General features: G+C 38.9%; 2 protein-coding genes across 2 annotated transcripts in view; both read right to left on the bottom strand.

Annotated features, from left to right (window-relative positions):
• POLN (DNA polymerase nu) overlaps positions 1-13,494 on the bottom strand; it is a 110,006-nt gene extending 96,512 nt beyond the window's left edge. Inside the window, exons 1-3 of the mRNA XM_063335909.1 lie at positions 13,389-13,494; positions 4,208-4,351; positions 788-849 (exon numbers count right to left, since the gene is read on the bottom strand). Of these exons, the coding sequence (XP_063191979.1) occupies positions 788-849; positions 4,208-4,337 (192 nt within the window). The 5' untranslated portion in view covers positions 4,338-4,351; positions 13,389-13,494. The remainder of the gene's footprint in view (positions 1-787; positions 850-4,207; positions 4,352-13,388) is intronic.
• Positions 6,216-13,391, bottom strand: HAUS3 (HAUS augmin like complex subunit 3). The gene is made up of 4 exons (XM_063335910.1): positions 12,010-13,391; positions 10,443-10,879; positions 8,570-8,795; positions 6,216-7,264 (listed from the first exon to the last, which is right to left on the bottom strand). The coding sequence occupies exons 1-4, from the start codon at positions 12,973-12,975 to the stop codon at positions 7,025-7,027; spliced, it is 1,869 nt and encodes a 622-aa protein (XP_063191980.1). The 5' UTR covers positions 12,976-13,391; the 3' UTR covers positions 6,216-7,024.
• Positions 13,495-18,817: the final 5,323 nt, after the last annotated feature.

The raw sequence follows: 18,817 nt of genomic DNA on the forward strand, positions 1-18,817 counted from the left end.
ATGCAGATGTAGGAAAATTTCACCAGATGCAGCGAGTCAAAATTTGCACCTCATCATCACAAAAAGCTGTTCCACTACTACCCATGCACACCCACAGCTGCATATCTACCTATGAGCCGATTTAGCTTGCAGGAAACTATCACACCCCAAAAAAGAAACCAAACAGTTTTCTGCATCTTCAGCAACCTGAACGAACTTGCTGAAGAGGGCAACATGCACCAGAGTCAGAGTAAGGAAGGCTGTGAAATTTGCAGCTGGGACAAGAGTACACCGGCAGTATCTGCAACTCTTCGATCAACTCAATGGATTTTAAAAATCACAGCTGAGTTGGTGCTGCCACAGTTATTCATTCCCATTTCTTGTACTGGCACATTAAACCAAATTCAGAGAGATGGTGAAGCCAACAAAGTAATTTTTCACATGAATCAGCTCACGGTTATGTAATGACAAGTACCAGCCTATGGAAGGACCAAAAATGTAAAACAATGAAAAGCAGAAAAGAAGGAACAGGTGGCGAGGTTTAGACTGACTTACAGTGCTGCAAACCCACAAATTAGGAGATTAATTATACAAGCAACACCCACAGAACAGGAAAAAAAATGATGTGCCATTAGCAACTCTGGAAAAGACTGAACAGTGCTGCTAACATCTCTGGAAAGCAGCACAGCCACTATGAAGAACTGCAGTGATCTCTTAAATCCGTGATTTTTCATTTTTATATTCCCAGACCTATCTTCCTCCCTGCCATCCCTGCTTTTAGTGGTCTTTAATCTTACAGTATGCTTGCCTTTTCATTTTTCGCTTGTGCATCCTTACAACCTAGTTTATTGTCCTTTGTTGTCTCTATACCTTAAAAAAAAAAAAAGAGAAACATTTTACAATACAAATGAATCTGAGAGCAGTGCATATAACCTACATTACATACAGAGTTACTTTACTGACACTTTTACCAAGCCTAAAATAATTGCAATAAAATTTTCCATGACAACCATTTTCCTCAAATTAATATAATTCACACTTAAAAGGGCCCTGCAGGTTCCTAAACATGCATATGCAAAAGCATGCTCTGTCCCCATTAAGAAAAAATTAATTCAAATTTGCTATAAAGCAGACCAACATTTTCCACAGTATTCAGGAAAGGTATTACTGTAATACCATAAACATGTATATTTCTTTCTTTCAAGAAAACACATCCCATCTTGGTCAAAGTAAAGCTGAGGGCATAGTCAAGAAGAAAACAAAAAAAACCCAAACAAAACCCAAACTGTTTTCTTGAAATTAGGCAGTATTATTCCACAATAATTTTCTTCAGTAAAACACTATTTGCATATACATCTTTAGCATATCATGCCCTACAGAGAACTGACCGTGTTTCATCTGCAGAGGATAATTTTTTCACATCGTTCATCCTCACAATAGAACAGGTATTGTAAGATCAGATAAGAAGAGAATGCAAGGAGAATTCAAACACATCAAATTGACAGAAAGCTAAGGTAATGGCTAGCACCACAAGAAGCAGGAAGGCTATCAGTGCTGGGTCTAAGATAGCGCTGTGCCACAGCACAGGTATTAGTGTGGGCCCACCACTGAACTGCCAGTGATATTTAGCCTACAGACAGATGCTGTAGTTTAAGGAAGGCTTTGTAAAGGCACCTCAGGACTCTGCACCACGCTAAATGAAACAGTTAGGCCATGCCTCCTCTTTTCTGCCCTTAACACTGCCCAGCAACCTCAAGAGGAGGAGAAGCAACTGAAGACTGGAATAAAAGAACAAAGGGCAACAGGCTAGCAGCAACTACAAATTATCATATTATAAATTCTTTCATACTCAGGGGGCAGGGGGGGAAGAGAACTCCACTGCAGTGTGGGTCTCTCCAGACTTTGCAATTAGTTCAGATTCCTTTATCTCTATATTCTTTTACTGCCTAGACAAAAGACACCTCATGAGCAAAACATGTTATTTTGTCCTCTTCTAACTCCTTGTCCATAACAAGTACAAGACTGCACTGCCGTCTTCAGCTAAAATTTGCATTACCAGCAGCAAGACATTTTCTCATTCTAATGTATTGGTGACTAATAACAAAAAAGGTGATTTATTTCGATTTACTGAAAGTGTTTTAAAAAATTTTGTCTAGGCAAACCAGGACTCAGACTAACTAGCTCAGTCTCCAGAAGAAACTAGCTTATTACTTTATAGTATTACATTCAGGTTCAGGTTCACATATGTGTATAATCAGTAATTTATTTCCAGCTCAGAGTTCTAACCTCAACTGTTAGAATAGCAAATATGACATAACTGTACTTGTAGCTTCAATTATTTTAGCTTTGGTTCTCTTGACACTTCCTACAACAATAAGATTATGATTTAGGAATGATAGCAACTGAGTTTACATTCAATTGCTTCACAGCTAGATACTTTTTACTGAAAAATTCACTCTCCGAAGATTATGAGGATTACATTTCCCTCCTTCAGCACACAGTACAACAGGTGTCTAAAGATCTGTGGAACCCGGTTTACATAAAAGTATCACCAGATGGCAGTAGAAACCCGTCCTTGCCTTCAAACTCTTTCTTAAGGCCAGATGGAACCATTACAAGCTCTACTACCGAGATACCCACAGAATTTCACCCATGAGTTAATCGCAGATATTTGTCCTATTTGAACCTAACATTTACTTTCTAAAGACTAACAGTTTTTCCAGTAACTAGAATTCAATCTTTAAAGGTCTATCAATAAAATACAGTTTGAAACAAAGCAACTAACAGGACAGGTTTGGGTTTTTTTAAGGGAGGCAAACTTGTTCTTCTCTCCAGATCCAAGCTGATCAGCTAAAGCTTATATAAAGGCAATTTCCTAAAAGCAATTCAAATAAATTTGTTCTTAAGCCTGGACAGTGAAACAATTGTAATTACTACAGAGGAAAAATGAGAGCAAGAAAAGCTAGTCATGTGACCTGCCACCACGAAATGCTTACACTGTTCTTTCCCTCCCCAGTGAATAAGGATTTAGCAGCACTACAAAGATGACAGCAAGCTCATTTGGCTAAAGATACCTGACACCTTCATGGTGTTTTTTAGAAAAGAGAATGTGTAAATTTTGCAACTTGACAGAAAGTGAACAGATCAACAGCGGACAACATAACAAGATACATATATCACAGAGTTCCCATCTAAGACAAAAAAACATTACACAGGAAAATTAAGGAAGGTAAAATGACAAGGTATCAAGAGAAGTAGAATGGCAATTAAACTCAGACAGAAGAGAGATCTGATTTTCTTTAAAGTTATCTGGAGTTTGGTCCAAATGTACCATTTTAAAATGAACACATCCCATATTTCTTCAAACGTGCATCACTGATTTACACAGAAATGAACTAGTGCCCTTTTCACTACTATACCACCAGGCTCCACTGATCCAGTACTTTACTACTGAAAGAAGAGCCTGAACTGTTATTTACGTAAAAATGAGGCTGCATTTGTTCTTGTACTAAAGGTGTTCATTGCTACATTTAAACCCCATTGACCACATAATATTCCAGGACATAGTCCTCAGAAGAAAACAGACAACTGAAATTGAGCAAAACTTTTAACTTTCTATTTACTTCTTTCCACAGCTACAAGAATAGCAGACTATGAAATACACAGAATTGAGAATAAAAATTCCATCTTGCAAAACCTCTCTAGCATTCACAACATTCTGAGTAAGATTTGCTCAACAGAGTCAAAGATCTGCTGAGGCACTTTTAACATTACCTAGTTTGCTCTACCACTGTCACTTTTGTTCACTCTTCCCCCTAGAATTTCACAAGGAGTGAGTTGCTAATGAACATGTGTTTAAAGGACAGACACGACTCTGGAGAGTTCACAGACCTCCTGGCAAGTTCCTAGTACCTCTAGTGATCTTTAACTTGATTCTGGACTATTAGGTAACAGTTTGAAATTCTCATCTACTTCCACACCACGTAGCAGGAACAGGAAGAAAATAATGAAATTGAGGGTACCGGTAATAACCTAGTTCCTTGCACTCACATAGCGTTATTTAATTAAAAAAGTGTCACAGTTACAGCTTAACTCTTATTTTTAAACCTGGAAACCTAAAGTCTCACTTTTCTTTTCAAATAGGGACTAGAGGTTTGATATCGTTTTGTTTGTTTGTGTTTCAGTTTTTCAACTGAAAATAGAAACAAATAGGCTAAGATTTACTTACTCCAGTTATTCTTTCTGCTAGTCTGAACTTCTACAGGAGCAGACTGCAAAGCTGTCATAATCCTCTGAGCGATATCAGATAAAGGCACTTTAGAAGTCTCACATCCTATGTATGATGTGTACTGTTCCATTTTTAAGATTAAACCTAAACACAGAACACACAAATTATGCACTATATCAGGGTCACAGAACAATATGCACTTACATTCTGTTGAAATTAAAGACAAAATATAGTGAACAAGTTCAGCCATTCATTCTCCTCAATAGAAAATGACATCTCTTCCCTGACATGCCTATCAGTGTCTAAGTAATGTAAATAAAAAATTAGCAAATTGTAATAATTTACAAAAACCACTAAGTGAAACTTCTCTGAAAGTGTTTTAATAGACTAACAAAAAAATTAAGCAGTCCTATTAAGTAAACCTAACTTCTAATAAAAATATCTGACAAATAAAACAAGAATTATCATTTATGCCTGAAATACTTCCCCCCTCCTCAACATCTTTAAACTAGCATATTTATACATGTACTGGTATTGGTGCTCCCATTTTATCAAGGAAAAAGCCTTTCAAGTAACTGTTACAATAGAGCCAACACAAGATGAAAGAAACACGTATTACTATCACGATATACAAACATTAGTGATGTGTTGCTTCAGAAAATATTTACCATAAAAGACCTCTATTCCTTAAGATTTGTATAATTGATATACTCAATTACTATTACATGTTAATAACATTAAAATACTCACTATAGTTTGTCAATTTAAGAAACAGGTCAGCAACATCTACAGTCTCTACAAGCTCTGACTGTAGCTACTGCTGTTCTAGATTTTATCCTTTTGAAAAGCAGTTGCTTTTCCAATTGACCTCTAGTCATATTCTATAACACGTAGAAGATACTCGGAGACCCTCTAGATACAACAAATATAGGACATTTAGAAACAACAGTGTCCATACTCATGACTTTGTTGACTTTATACAGTTAAACCAGAACAATGCATAAAACTTACCACAAACACAAGATAAATACCCAACATTTTCAAAACATTTAAAGCATTCAAGCTGCATAAGTCAATTGCTTTACCAAAAACTGCTGTTAAGTAAGTTATTCCTGTACAAGTTAGTAACTGCAGTCCTGTTACTCTAGTCTTTTCCCACTAAATCCAGTGCATGAGTAGACCTTCAAGTCAAGTTTAACCATCAAGTAAACAGTATTTCCTCTGCTTACAAGGAAATATTTTTCTTAGCTCAAGACCATAGGCAGATTGCAAGTTTGAATACTTACAAGTACAAACATTTGTATCCAGATTCAAAGAGGAACATCCATAAGGCTGCATTAGTATTGGTTATATCTATCTAGCTCAAATTTTATAGTAAGCATGTAAAAGACAGAGAGGCACAGAATGGCTTCCTTTTCCATGACATTCCAGGAGTCAGAAGTATAATCTTTCCCCATGAACAACTCCTCCTAACTTTTATAATTAAGAGCAATGCTTCTTCCCTACACAAGGTAAAAATGCTCCCTGACTTCTCAGGGTGGGAAGCAGCAGTCTTAAAGCCTCAGGGGCATATCAAAATGAGAACCTAGCAGACTAAATATAAACAAGACACTATGCATGAGAACATATCCAAAACCAACACACAGATCCACCATAAATATTGACAACACTGAACTGAATTTATAGTGTCTGGCATTTAATAATAAACACAATGTATAGAGTTAAGCAGCATGAAATCCAGGTATCAAGACAACAAACCAGTAAGTTAAAATTTTTTTAAACATATAGAAATAAGTTATATTCACATAAAAGTTAAAAGACATCAAAATAGTTTTAACACTACTGTTACTGAAGTTAAAGCCAATTTGCTAACCTTCATCAATATGCAAAACACTTGAAAGCAAGCACAGCTGATCCCATCAAAATACAAAAGACTGGAAGTTATCATACTATTAAGGTCTACTTAGTTCCACTGGTATATTAGGAAGCTACACAAAAATTCGATATATGGTCTATCAATGTACATGAAAGCAGAAATATGAAAAGCATCAGGACTCTGAACTGAAATGCCTATCATTATAAATTATGGAGCAAACTCAGAAGTCCAAAAGGTAAACATAGAATTATTTTTCTTTGAAGAGCTCAGGATGAGCATGGATTGGTTTCAATGGAGAAGACAGGCCATAAGTTAAATTAAGAAATATCGGAATGGTCTTAAAACAGATGGTCTTGGTACTTGAAACAGATTCTGGTACATATTCCAACACATTTCTAACAAAACTAAATCTTCTTAGGAGAACTGTAAGGGAAACGATCACGGAATATCTGGCTTGGAGAACCTTCCTCTTCAGAAGGAGCACATTACATTCATGTTCCAAAATCTGGAATGCCTTCTCCGCATTTATTTTTCAGTTGACATATGAAAGCTTCTTAGCATACAAGAAAACCGATCTCAAGGGTATAAAACATTCCTTCTTGTGCTATGTTGTGCACAGTGGAAATCAACATACAGGCTTACTAGAAGAGCATCCTGAATGTAATTCATTCAAATAACTAATGTATTACTTCATATCAAAGAAGTTTGACAAAACTGAGATTTGAACTCATTGGGCAGATGCAAAAAGCCATAAAGCAGTATACAATCCAAACTTGGTAATCGTGGCAGCTAAACATAGATTGCAATGACAGATAAACGTTAGCCTTGATAAGCTAATACTTATCATTCCATAAACTTGCAGACAGTTTACATTAACATGCTTTTCTTTCTTAAGAATACATTGAAGTTTAAACATTAAGAACTCCACTGGTGGTGAAATTCTAATTTTCCAGGACTCTGGCTTTAGCCTTAGCCTCAGACTCCTGCTCAAGCTTCTCCACCATCTCTTTCAAGCGGTCTTCGTCTTTGAAAAAATATACGTACAAGTTTCTTTCCATCTGATGCAGCTTATTGGACTCTAGAAAGTCTCTCTTTGACTTAACATCAGCAATCAGATCCATAAGGAGTTGATTTAGTTGATTTAAATCAGCTTCCAGTTGATGAAACTGCTCACGAAGTTCCTAACAAAAGATACAAGACAAAAAAAATATCACTTTTATATTGTTACTACTATAATTGAACTAGAAATAGAAAAAAGTTTTTTGCTTTTGGAAGCCACTTTGGTTTGTAAGTGAAAAGTCATCACAAAAAATAGAAACACAGGCGATAAGGGACTCCATTCAATTTATGTAACTTTTGAGCTGCCTGTAACAACACTCACATCAGTTTATGAAAATATAATTTCATTTACTTGTTTACTAAACCAGATGAGTTAAGACCATAAGAATCTGGCTCTAAACTGGACAGCTGAACAACATTTGCAGTCTTCATAGATGGCCAAATCTTAAAAGGGAACAAAAAAACAACCCGCAACAAAAAACCAATTTAATTTTAAAATTAAATCATTAATTACCAGCTACAATTTTCCCAACTGTCATAGTTATGATAGTTCAGTGTAAGCAGGCTAGGCATCTACTTGCACATTATTTCCTTCTTAAAGGAATTACTTTTCATGATAAACAGTAGCGATAGAAAGAGATGTCACGATGTTTAAGAGGTAACTTGAATCAATAGAAAGGTATTTGATTGATTTAATAACATGCAATCCCTAAATACGTATTGTTCCAATTACAAAGTTTCAATTTTTATAAAAAACTGTTCAATATGTTGCAAATTCAATTGACAGATGGAAGTGTTAAATATATTTTTTAATGTATTTAACAGAGGAAGTATTATGTAACAGAAGACTTCCCTCATTCCACTTCTGAGGTATATACAATTATTTAAAAACCCCTACTGCCATTTAAAAGAGGCTCTAAACCCAACACCTGGGAGCTCTGTAGCAGGACTGTCCTACTACAATTGTACTTCAAAATTCTGATAGTCTTTTTTTGCCCAAATGAGTCACCCATGGCCAGGCTTTTTAAGGGGCCAAGCCATACTATTCAGGTGTTACAGTGGAGGAAAGAGCCTGTCTGACACAAAGAGAAGTTTAAACAAATTTTCCAGTGACACCATATCTAGATGACATATTTCCCACACCATAAACTTACTAGTAATACATGACTGTATATGCCTTTGAAAGAAATTAAGTTAGATGCAATAATTTTCTCAGAAACAAAAAATTATTACCTGCCAACATTTACAAAATCCAACAGTTGCTAAGAACAATGTAAATAATGAGCCCATCATCATTATGCTAATAAATTTGTTGCTGACATGTAGGAGCCAGTTTGTGTGTCTACAGCCTTCATACTACATTTTTCTCAGTAAAAGAACATGACACACATTAATGTACTAATTTTAAGAACCAGATAAGGGCTTACCGGACTACTGAGTTGTATCTGATTTCCTCCACGATACAAAGCATCATGAAGGGTATCTACATCACGTTTTAGCTTTGATACAAGGCGAGCCTGTTCTTGAGAAGATGCTGCTAGCTGATCTTGTGCTGCAGCACAGTCCTGCTTTAACTTCTGAGCCATCTGCTCCAGTCTGTCGTACGTTTTAAACAACTGCTGGGGTTTTTCTCCTTCCAGAAGCTGATATAGCCTGTAACAAATGGAGTTAGGCACACAAGCATTTTTAAGCTTCCTAAGCACTCATGTCATTAGTCAAGAGAACATGTTCGTGTTGAGAAGTCAGAGGACTAGTATAGTACTCTCACTACACTGCTGTATCTCCCCCAGATTTAATGATACTGTCTATATATAGCCAGTACGTGATTAATAGGACTCCAAAATATTTCAATATTAAATTAACAGCAATGAAATTTCAAAATAACAGTTAATAAGTACACAATGAATGCAAATATAAGTTGACAATGTGCTTTTCCCAACTATTTCCCAACACTTCAAGGACAGCAATGTAAGATCCTTTTTTTTTTTTTTTTTTTAAGTGCTGAAAAACAGCAGACTTCAATGGCCAATGAGAAATAAGAGAAATCTGTATAATATTTTCAAGCTCCCTGGAGTATTTCCCATTTTCTATATATTAAGAGACTGCTAAGAAATTCTCCAATCAGTTATGAGCCATGCAAAAGACAGCAATACCTGCTTTACCAAACTGTACCCTTACACTGCATCAGGAAGAGTCTAATACGATCACAGATAACTTTGCTTGGTTGCTGCTACCACCTCCACATATTAAAATCTTCAGATAGAGAATCAAATCGGCTTTAATAAGAGCAAGAGCTGTATTTCAAAAGTAAGAGTTTCTTTCAAGTGTCTTTTGCTTACAAACCTTTTAGGGTTTTTAACTTTTCCAACTTCCCTTCACAATCATGAATACACATGCCTTCAATAAAAAAAAAGTGAAAAAGTAGCCAGACAACATTCTGATTCAGTGATTAGACTTAATAATAAACCTGAACAAAAATGTTAAAAAGTTGCCAATGCAAACGCACAATGGGAGCAAAATTAATGCTGCCTATTTCTTGCAGTTATTCACTATACAAGACCATACTTAACTATCACTTAACAATTATTAAAAAACACTTGAACCACCACCTCCAAAGAAGGAGGAAAAGTCTGACATTAACACACCTATTGTTATACAATACACCTCATCAAAAGGTTTAGTCTTGAAGTGACAGCAGCACAGCACACATTCCTACTGCATCACCTGAGCTACAAGGAGACTTAATTACTTAGACAGTGAAAAAACCACACTCCTACATGGGTGACAGGACACGGAAGCCAGACAGCAAATCAAGCAGTACAAATAAGCTAAACGCTTTTCATATATTGAAGGAGTCGTTCCTCTACCACATGGGGGTTTTCGCAGGCTAAGCTGATGAGGCCAGGTATATGATCCGGGAAATCACTGTTACTAACAGCTCTCTACATCTATACTTCTAGAACGGCTTTCAAGAGGTCCTAGATCAGGGCACCACATAAGACAGGTTTGGCTTCAAACTTCCATTATATTCTATATATTGCTTGTGAATGCTTCAGCAACACTAACAAGACTGATAATTGAACAGTTTTTCCTCAGGCAGACCTGAAAAGAATTTCAGAGGATAAGCAAGAGGCAAACCTCATATCTTGAAGGCTTCAGTTCTGGAGAATTCAAAATACTAACTAGTTATAGCAAGTAACTAAGAACTGACCAATAGAAAAAGCTTAGCTTGCCTAAGACTTTATCTCCCCAATGTTATTTCAAATTGAGTCAAAGTTCAATAGTGACTATAATGCTTACCTGCAAGAGAAACCATCATTTGAACTAATAGTGTTCCTTGGCTTTGCATGTTGAGTTTGCTCAGTTATCACCTGTAGTCTCTGTTGCAACTCATTACTGCTCTGTTTCAGGGATTCTACCAAATTCTCAAGTTGACAGCAAATCTCCTTATGCTTCTTTAACTCCATCTCACAGGCTAGCTCAATAAGTTCAAATGATGTTTTCTGCCTTATCAAATGCCTGCATATTTCATCTTGTCTTGAAGTATAATAGTCCTGCTGAGCAATCTGACACTCCAAGTATCCTTTCACCACTGGCGCGCTCAAAAGTCGTGCTTTCTCTTTCAGAAGGGGAAGCAGCTCTTCATTGTTTATCTGAGTTATTTCTTGTTTAATTGTTGAAATTTTATCATTTAAACTAGATATTTTGGCATCGAGGTTTTCTTGTTTACCAATATCCTGCATAAAGCAAAATATTTGTCAATTTCTTCATGGTTCCCTCCAAGCCATTTCCCTAACACATTTCTTCAGTTCACAAAAGACTCATGTACTTATGTTACATTAAAGAAATCACTGCATCTCTTGCACCTACAAAATTAAATGAAAACTCCACAAGCAGTTCTACAGAACTTTATAACATAAGACAAATACAGATTTAAAAAGCAGATATGAAATAAATGTATTTCAATAAATAGTAATTTCATTCCATTGCAGGGCCAGAAAACAGTTTATTGTGGAGAAAAACCAGAAGAGCTGTAATTTTACTTAGCACCCAGATTTCAAGCATGTCTAACTGAAATTTCACATGCAAACATGATTTTTTATATCCAGTCAGATGACTGTCAATACTGCTATCAGAATTAATCTTTTCCAAATTGCTCTAATCAATCAAGCTCTATATGCTAGTCATCCGTAAATGAAAACAAACTAACTGACACAATGCCTCAAGTTAGTCCATGACTGGCATAGGCTAGTATTTTTCCTTCTGTTACGATTTCTTCACATTCTTAAATTCCAGTAGTCATATCTGCCAGTCACTCACTTGTTAACAGAATTCTGGGGCTTCAACTATACAATCCATTTATTTGGTATTTAACACACGTCACCATAATGCCACCATATTACAAATACCTGAGTTTCGAAAGAGTCAGTGAACTAAAACTTCTGAAGTTTATGCTATGGAATATAAAACAGGAATACATTTATCATATACACATCCTCAATACCACAAAATTTCAAACAAATTTAAGCTTTTGTTTGTTGTACAAACAACCAAGAGCCAGTTATAATTTAAAATTTCTAAACTAAACTAAACTGGAAAGGTACTACTAAATTCTAGGGTTTTTAAAGGTAGTAATTCTGGAAAGTAGAATTAAAGGTACTCTGCCATACCAAAGAATTTCTACCTATAGTAACTGGAGCTATTTCACAAGAGTTTTGTGAGCAAAACCAAAACTTCATAAAAGTGCAATTTCACAATGTAAAAATAGTTGAAGTAACAGTAAATCAGCAATTCCTTTTACTAGATCCAGTTGAACACACCTGCCTGTTTAAAACTCCACTACCTTCTATCACCTTTTGTGGCCTACCTTGTTGTTTAAGGACTGCAGCATGCTCTCCGCACATTTTATAGCTGAATTCATGCTCTCCTCTTTAGCTTGCATCTGAATTAGCTGATGTTGAGCACAAATATACGCTGTCTGGAGCCTGGCGATCTCATGGCTCTCTTCACAAACTTCATCAGCCTCATCACAAGCGACTTGTTTGCTTATATCTGCAAGCTGAAAGCTACCTTCATGTGAATTTTCAACCAATTCAGACATACCTTGATAAAAGTGGTTTTTTATGTATGAGGTAAGTGCTGCAGTGTTTTGTTCTTCTTGAGACAAATATTCGTCCAAAGAAAGTTGGGAAAAAAACACTGGATGTGGACCTGATCCTTGTTCTGATTCTGAAGCAGTGAAGAAAGAGGCCAGTTTCTTAGCTGCATCCATAAGAGACAGCAGTTCATTATTAAGCTTATTATTTGCTGCAGTAAACACTTGCAGTCCTTCTTTCAAATCTTTATGTGCTTCTTCGTCCTTGTTTTTTAATGTTTGTAACATATGGCTGTTTGCAGAAATCATCATTTGAAGTTTATTATGCCGATGAACTTGAAGTTTTTTTAACTTCTGAAGGGTTTGAAGTTCATCCTCTAACTTCTTCAGTTCCTCTTCTTTTTCCTCCTCCTCTTGGCTACTGTTCTTTGAATCCACGGGCTTCAAGGTTTTAAGGACTTCATCCAGTGCATTTCCTTCCAAAACAGGTTTACCAGACTTGAGAAGACTATCAAAATCTTGCAGTTCTTTTTCAGATACCACATGCTGCTCATTTACATTTCCACAAAACCACTCCAGAAATGATTTGTCTTCCAAAGACTCAAACAGCCAGTCAAAATCTTCTCCATTGAGCTCATCAGCTTTTGGATATCCAATTTTCTTAAGAGTTTCCACAAAATCATTTCCACAGCTCATGATTAAAATATTTTGTTTTAAACAGAGAAGATCCAAACACATGAAAAAATCTGGGGTAATATTCCGGTTGTATTTTTTTTTGTCATTTTAAATAAATACTCAGTATTTTAATAAAAAGAGTCTGCACGGGGAAAAGGAAGTGTCAGATCCCACCAAAAAACTAAATGCTATTCTGGATTAGAGGAGCTATTCAAAGACTACAAACCAATTTTTATTTCAGGGATGTCTTAATATATTTTGTTCATCAAATCAGGACACATCTTTTTTACATCAATTAAATCCCTGATCTTTGCAAACACTTATGTTTTTTCCTTAATTCACCCAAATTTACTATTAAAATAGAATACTGCCATTAATTTAAAAGCAACAGATGTAACTAATGATTAATTCATTGGCCTGCAAAAGTGATTTACTTATATAGCTTTCCTAACATTAAATAAAAAAAAACCACCCACAATCATTTTAACTCTTCCAAAATGAGAGGAGCTTTCAGCTTGTTCTAAAAACAAAACCACAGTGATGTTACACTGCACTTCAAGATCTTGCTTGTAAAGATTTTTTTTTACTTCAGCAGCAAGCAGAATGTTGTCTTCTAAACCTTCAAAGTTTCCTCTGAAAATGGAACAAGAAATCCTTTAGCACAAAAATATCTCAACATAATAATGCAGTTTTTTTACCAATTAGAAAAAATTAAAATTAAGCTACGATCAGTGTAAATACTCTTGTGAAAACAGGCACAACTTAAAAGTTACAAGAAAAAGGAGTTTGCTGTTTTGCTGTTTCACAGCAAACAAATCATCAGCTTTGGGATACTAAAGTGAGCACAACAGACAACAAAGAATAGGATAAATTATCAAGAAAGTCAGAAAGCCTTGCCTGGAATACACTGGTAATACTCGGCGCTGGGGGGTGTTATTTGGTATTACTTAATACTTTTTTTGAGAACATACATTCCACCAGAAAACCCCACTTTGCCAGACAGCCAGGAGGAGAGAAGCAAATGCATCCTTCAGAAATTCCGTCTGTATTCAATTTAGCTTAAAGTTACAGTTTATATAAGAAATAGAATTTGTTATGCAAGTTTCATGTAACAGGGCAGCCCTCCAACCGCCCTCTGCCTTCCATGCTAAAAAAGGGCTGTCGTCCAAACGAGTAAATAAAAAGGAGCGCATGTAGGTTTATGTACGCGTACGCAGATGATTAAGGCAGGCTGACGCTGCGGCTCAAGCCGCCACCAACCACCACAAATAATATCTTCGGACCCCTGAGGCAGCTCCCCACGATCCCCGTCCCCAGCAAGAGAATGCCCGATCACCACACGTCGCACGAGTGGACGCCTCAGGGGCTTCCTCACAGCGCCGACAAGCTTAAACACCCACCGGCCAGGTCTCAACTCGGGGGGGGGCAGCCACTGCCCACAGAGCCCCGAGGGATCCCGGCTGAGCGTCAACCCCAGGCAGGGCAGGACGAGGAGACGGAGGGAAAGGGGACGCCGTGGCACCTCGTCCCCCTCCCGATACAAGCCAGCCCCGACCCCACACCGCCCCGTACTCACCACGGCGCTCTGCCTCAGCCGCTGAGGGGAGGGGAGAAAATGGCGGGAAGCCGGAGGAAGCGCGTGGGCAGCGCCCCCGCCACGCGCGGAGGTGGGAGGAGGGGGGGGGCGGGGCCCGCCGGCCGTTAGAGCGCCAACGGCTCGAAACGCCCGCCACGCGCTAAGTCTCGCGCGGCCTCACCACAGCCGCCACGGCCGACTGCGCCTGCGCGAGCGCACCTCCACCCTTCCCGCCCCCGTCCTTCCGCACCCACAGGGAACGGGGCCTGCCTTGCCGGTCTGCCCCTCGGGCCGCGGGCGCGAACCCTCTGCTCAGCGGGGTCGCGCCCGCCCCTCCGCTCCGGCCTGTGGTCGTTCTGGGGGCCGTTGCGCTCAGCCTGTGAGAGTGGATGAGGGAGACCTGACGGCAGTTTGAAGTTGCTCAGCTATGACCGAAAGTGGGCCTCGGGCCTGTGTGTCCCCCAGCCTTTCCCAAGCTGAGAGACGGGGCTCATGGTGGCCACCCGCCCTTCTGTCCACAGTTGCTGTCTTATTGAGTCATCCCAGACTAGGCCTTTTAATATTTTGTCATGGACCTTATGTCCACTAATTTATCCAATCCCATTTTGAACCTGCTGGTACCTGTAGAACTTCATAAGGAACAAATTCCAGAACTTCACTACCTGCTGCTTAAAAAAAGCACTTCCCTAATTGTTTTTTAACCCACCTCCTAATCTCACCAAATGACCCTCAGCTGCAGCATTGCAAGATTTGGTGAATACCTCCTTTGCGTTTATGTTATCTGCGGCCTTTGTAGCCAACTGAGAAACCACCGGTACGTTTCCTTTAAGTTTTGTCATCTCCAGTCTGGAGAGTTCCAAAATTTGGACTCTTGTAAAGCAAGTGCTCTGTTCCCTCCGTGATTTCAGTTCTCCTCTCTGTCTCATAACATCTCTGTGCCTGGCTTAAGGTGCAGACATGGCACGCAGACTTCAAGCTGTCAGTGCACCAAAGTTTTCTGCAAAATCCTTGTTTCCAATGCCCTCCCTTATGATGCTCCCTGCTTTCCTGGCATTTTGGCTGCCTCTGTTCATGGAGCTACTAGAAAGCTTTTGGCGAGGATTGCGGGACCTCTTCTGTGTTGTGAGGCCTGGTTCTGAGTCAAGCATCATGTAAACTTTTCACAAACAGCTCGAGCATCCTTGATCAGCCTCTCCTCCAGTTTAGCTGTCTTCGTTTCCTGTTTACATTTTGCCTGCCACGTTTTTCTGGGCTTCCCTGCTTGCCTGGCGACAGCCTCCTTAACTTTCTCATTGCGTCATGCAGGGGGGAGGTTTGGGCCAGTTTTCTGTTCCTAGGAGACATTTTACCTGGGCTTCTAGTACAGTATTTTTTAAGCCTTCTGGGTGTTCGTAGGCTTCTTGCTTTTGAACTGCTCATTTCAGGTTTTCTGGCATTTTTCACCATTTTTGCGTAGGTCGTGTTCTTAAAAAACTGAGTATCTGTTTGCTTTATTTGTCTTGCTGTCTTCTTACAGTGTTAAGCTTAATTATATTGTGGTTGCCACTATGGAGCAGCTCACCCACTAATAGCTCTTGAATTAGATCCTCTGCATTGCTGAAGACAAAATTCAGAACGGCATATTTTTTTTTCTTCTGGTTTCTAAGGCCAGTTATTCTAGAAAGAGATCATTTATTGCATCCAGAAATGTTATCTCTACATTTCACCCTGATGAGGCATTGACCCAGTCTGTATGTGGGTGGCTGAGCCCTCCCACTACATATCCTAAATGTGCAGCTTCTCTAATCTCACTTAATGCAATTGTTGAAATGAATCAACACAGGGAAACGAGCAACCTCGCAGCTCAGCACAGCTAAGACTAACTTGCATGAGGTTTTCCAGATCAAAATCAGCACGTGTGTCGCCTGCAAAGTGCAGTATGTTGATTTCTGGTATAATGTCTGTGCAAGACACTTTCAAATTAAACCCTGACCCGGCAGTGAGTTCTCATGGGTAAAAAGAGCTGTAGCGTTGAATTCCTCCCCATCAGATTACAGCCTGATATGCAGCTGCAATTTAGGATAGCTGAACTTTTCAAATCGTCTTGCAGATGGAGTGCATTGCGTCTTTCCGACGGGGAAGGAACAAAAGCATTCACTAACTTATTTCATAAGACGATGCCGTTTCAATTCAGTCAGTTACTTGCACTAAAATCAACTTGTCCTACAGTAGCATTTTGCAGGCTTCTGCTTCACAGTATTGTTGTTTTTTTTAAAAAAAAAATCATAAATGTCAATAATACCTAGAAAACTTTCTAAAATTCTGCTGTCCCGAGAGCAATTCAGCTTTGTGACTGAAGTCCCCATCCTAGACAAAAGAAGACGCATCTGATAAAAGATTGCCTATCTTTTGTCTATCTGTATTGCTGCAACTAATGCCTTCAGTTCCCTGTGTGACCGGTTCCTCTCCCTCTTCCCAGACTCACAGGCATACGATGTCCCACCTCCCTCATGGCCTTTCACAAAACCTATGTCCCCATCTGTTTAGCTGGGCAAGCAGGTCTATACACTCATTCTGTAGCTGGTTTGGAGCTACATACGTGCTGGCCAGTGGCCACCCCTTGAAACAGTCAAGAGCTCAATTGGGCCGGCTTTTGGGCACATTCAGGGCAGGAAATAATTTATTTCTCTTTCTACCCAGGCATGGAATTTTCATGAAAGTTTTCACCATGGATTATCTTTGCAGCCTCCATCCTATCTCTGCTTTGTCAAATTTGGTGAAAATTAGCCTGAAGGTTCAAAAGTTATCAAGGAAAGGAGGAGGGGAACAGATGGACGAAAGAGGAGTTGACAGACAGCATGATCTCATAATCCCCGCTGGCATAGGAATTCAGGCTAGAATTGAAATATTTTAGGTCAGAACATTGTGCACTTAGACTTGTCATTTTGAAAGAACAAGCCTCTAATGTGAAACAAATTTTCATTTGTTAGACCATCGACTGGCTTTTAGGGCAGAGATTAAACAGCAGCGTTCCCCTACAAACATGTTACAAACATATCTCCGAAATTTCTTACAGCCCTTTTCCCCACCCAACCACAGCCCCATGTGCTTCAGTGTTTGCTTTTGTAGCTCCTTATGGGTCAAGATTGTTTTTCTCTGATTCATTTTTTTCTTGGTTGTGTTCAGTCAAAACATAATTAAAGGCTTACCTTACCCTTTTTTTCCATTCTAGGAGCAGTTGTTTTGCATCTGTGTCCAAGAACCGGAGAGGTTGCTTAGATAGCGTATTGCCTTTACAAGCCATTTTATGGTGGATTCCAGCAGATTAAGACGTAGACATTTCTGGAAGGATGTCTGCAAGCTCTGCACTATTCCACCGATGCCATGTTGCGTTTGTTCCACTGCAAAATAAGACATTGTTGTGCCTGATACCTCAGAGAGAAGCTATCGGTTACCCATTGGCCCAGGCTGTAAAAAACAGGCGAGGAGCGCAGTTGCTGTCACATAGGCATTGCAGCTGGCCAGTGTAAACCTTCCCACTGGGATACATCTGTCAGATGAAAAACTCTTATAAAGTGTTTTGTTTATGACCACTTTAGGATTTTGTTTTCTTTTGTTGTGTGAAAAGAAATAACAAGACACGGAAATAAGTTTTTAGCTGATGAACTGTAACAGTGTAGCTTTTTTCATTTTGCATCATACTGCACATCTGTTCATAGCAGCAGCAGGATCTGAGAGGTCCCTGCTGCAGATTGCTGCAGTACCAACCACTCTTTGGAAACACCCTGTCCTAAAAGGTAATTCATTACTTTAAGCAAATTTATATTCTGAATTAAGTACAGCTTTTGAAGTGCCATCTGAACTTTTATTATAAAAAAGTCAGAAGACAGAAAGTTGGCACCAGCTTGCTTTCTCTCCCAAGCACGTCTATCTTCTCTCCAGAGAAGATATAGATTTAATTCTGAGATCTTGTATTCCCAGAAAAGCAGGTCAAAGTGATTAGTTTTCTTCAGCTTTGTTGGATTCAATGCCGTAAATATCAAAGAAGCTCCTACATGTTTGGCCTAACACTCCTGGTGTATTTAGACATACGACGCACAAAGTGATGATTTTTTCTAGAAAATTGTTTATTCTTCTGACCTTATTTTGGATGAAAACCCTGAGCGGGGCTGATCAGCTGGGCTGTCTGCAAACGGGGTCTGTTCGTAAGAAACTGAACCTTTGTGTGGGAACGTACACTGGGACTCAGCGGGGGCCTCGGCAGGCACTGCGAAGGAGCAGCCTGATCCCCACCCGCTTCCTTGCTCTGCCCCCCCACTCCTGGCAAACTCCAGCCAGCTCATCACCGGT

Source organism: Chroicocephalus ridibundus, chromosome 5, assembly GCF_963924245.1.
Source record: "Chroicocephalus ridibundus chromosome 5, bChrRid1.1, whole genome shotgun sequence".
NCBI classification, from domain to species: domain Eukaryota; kingdom Metazoa; phylum Chordata; class Aves; order Charadriiformes; family Laridae; genus Chroicocephalus; species Chroicocephalus ridibundus.

Coding starts and splice junctions, on each gene's coding strand:
- HAUS3 (XM_063335910.1), bottom strand. CDS start 12,975: ATGTGTTTGGATCTTCTCTGTTTAAAACAAAATATTTTAATCATGAGC. Junction 10,880..12,009: donor TGCAGTCCTTAAACAACAAG/GTAGGCCACAAA, acceptor TGCTTTATGCAG/GATATTGGTAAACAAGAAAA. Junction 8,796..10,442: donor AATGATGGTTTCTCTTGCAG/GTAAGCATTATA, acceptor CATTTGTTACAG/GCTATATCAGCTTCTGGAAG.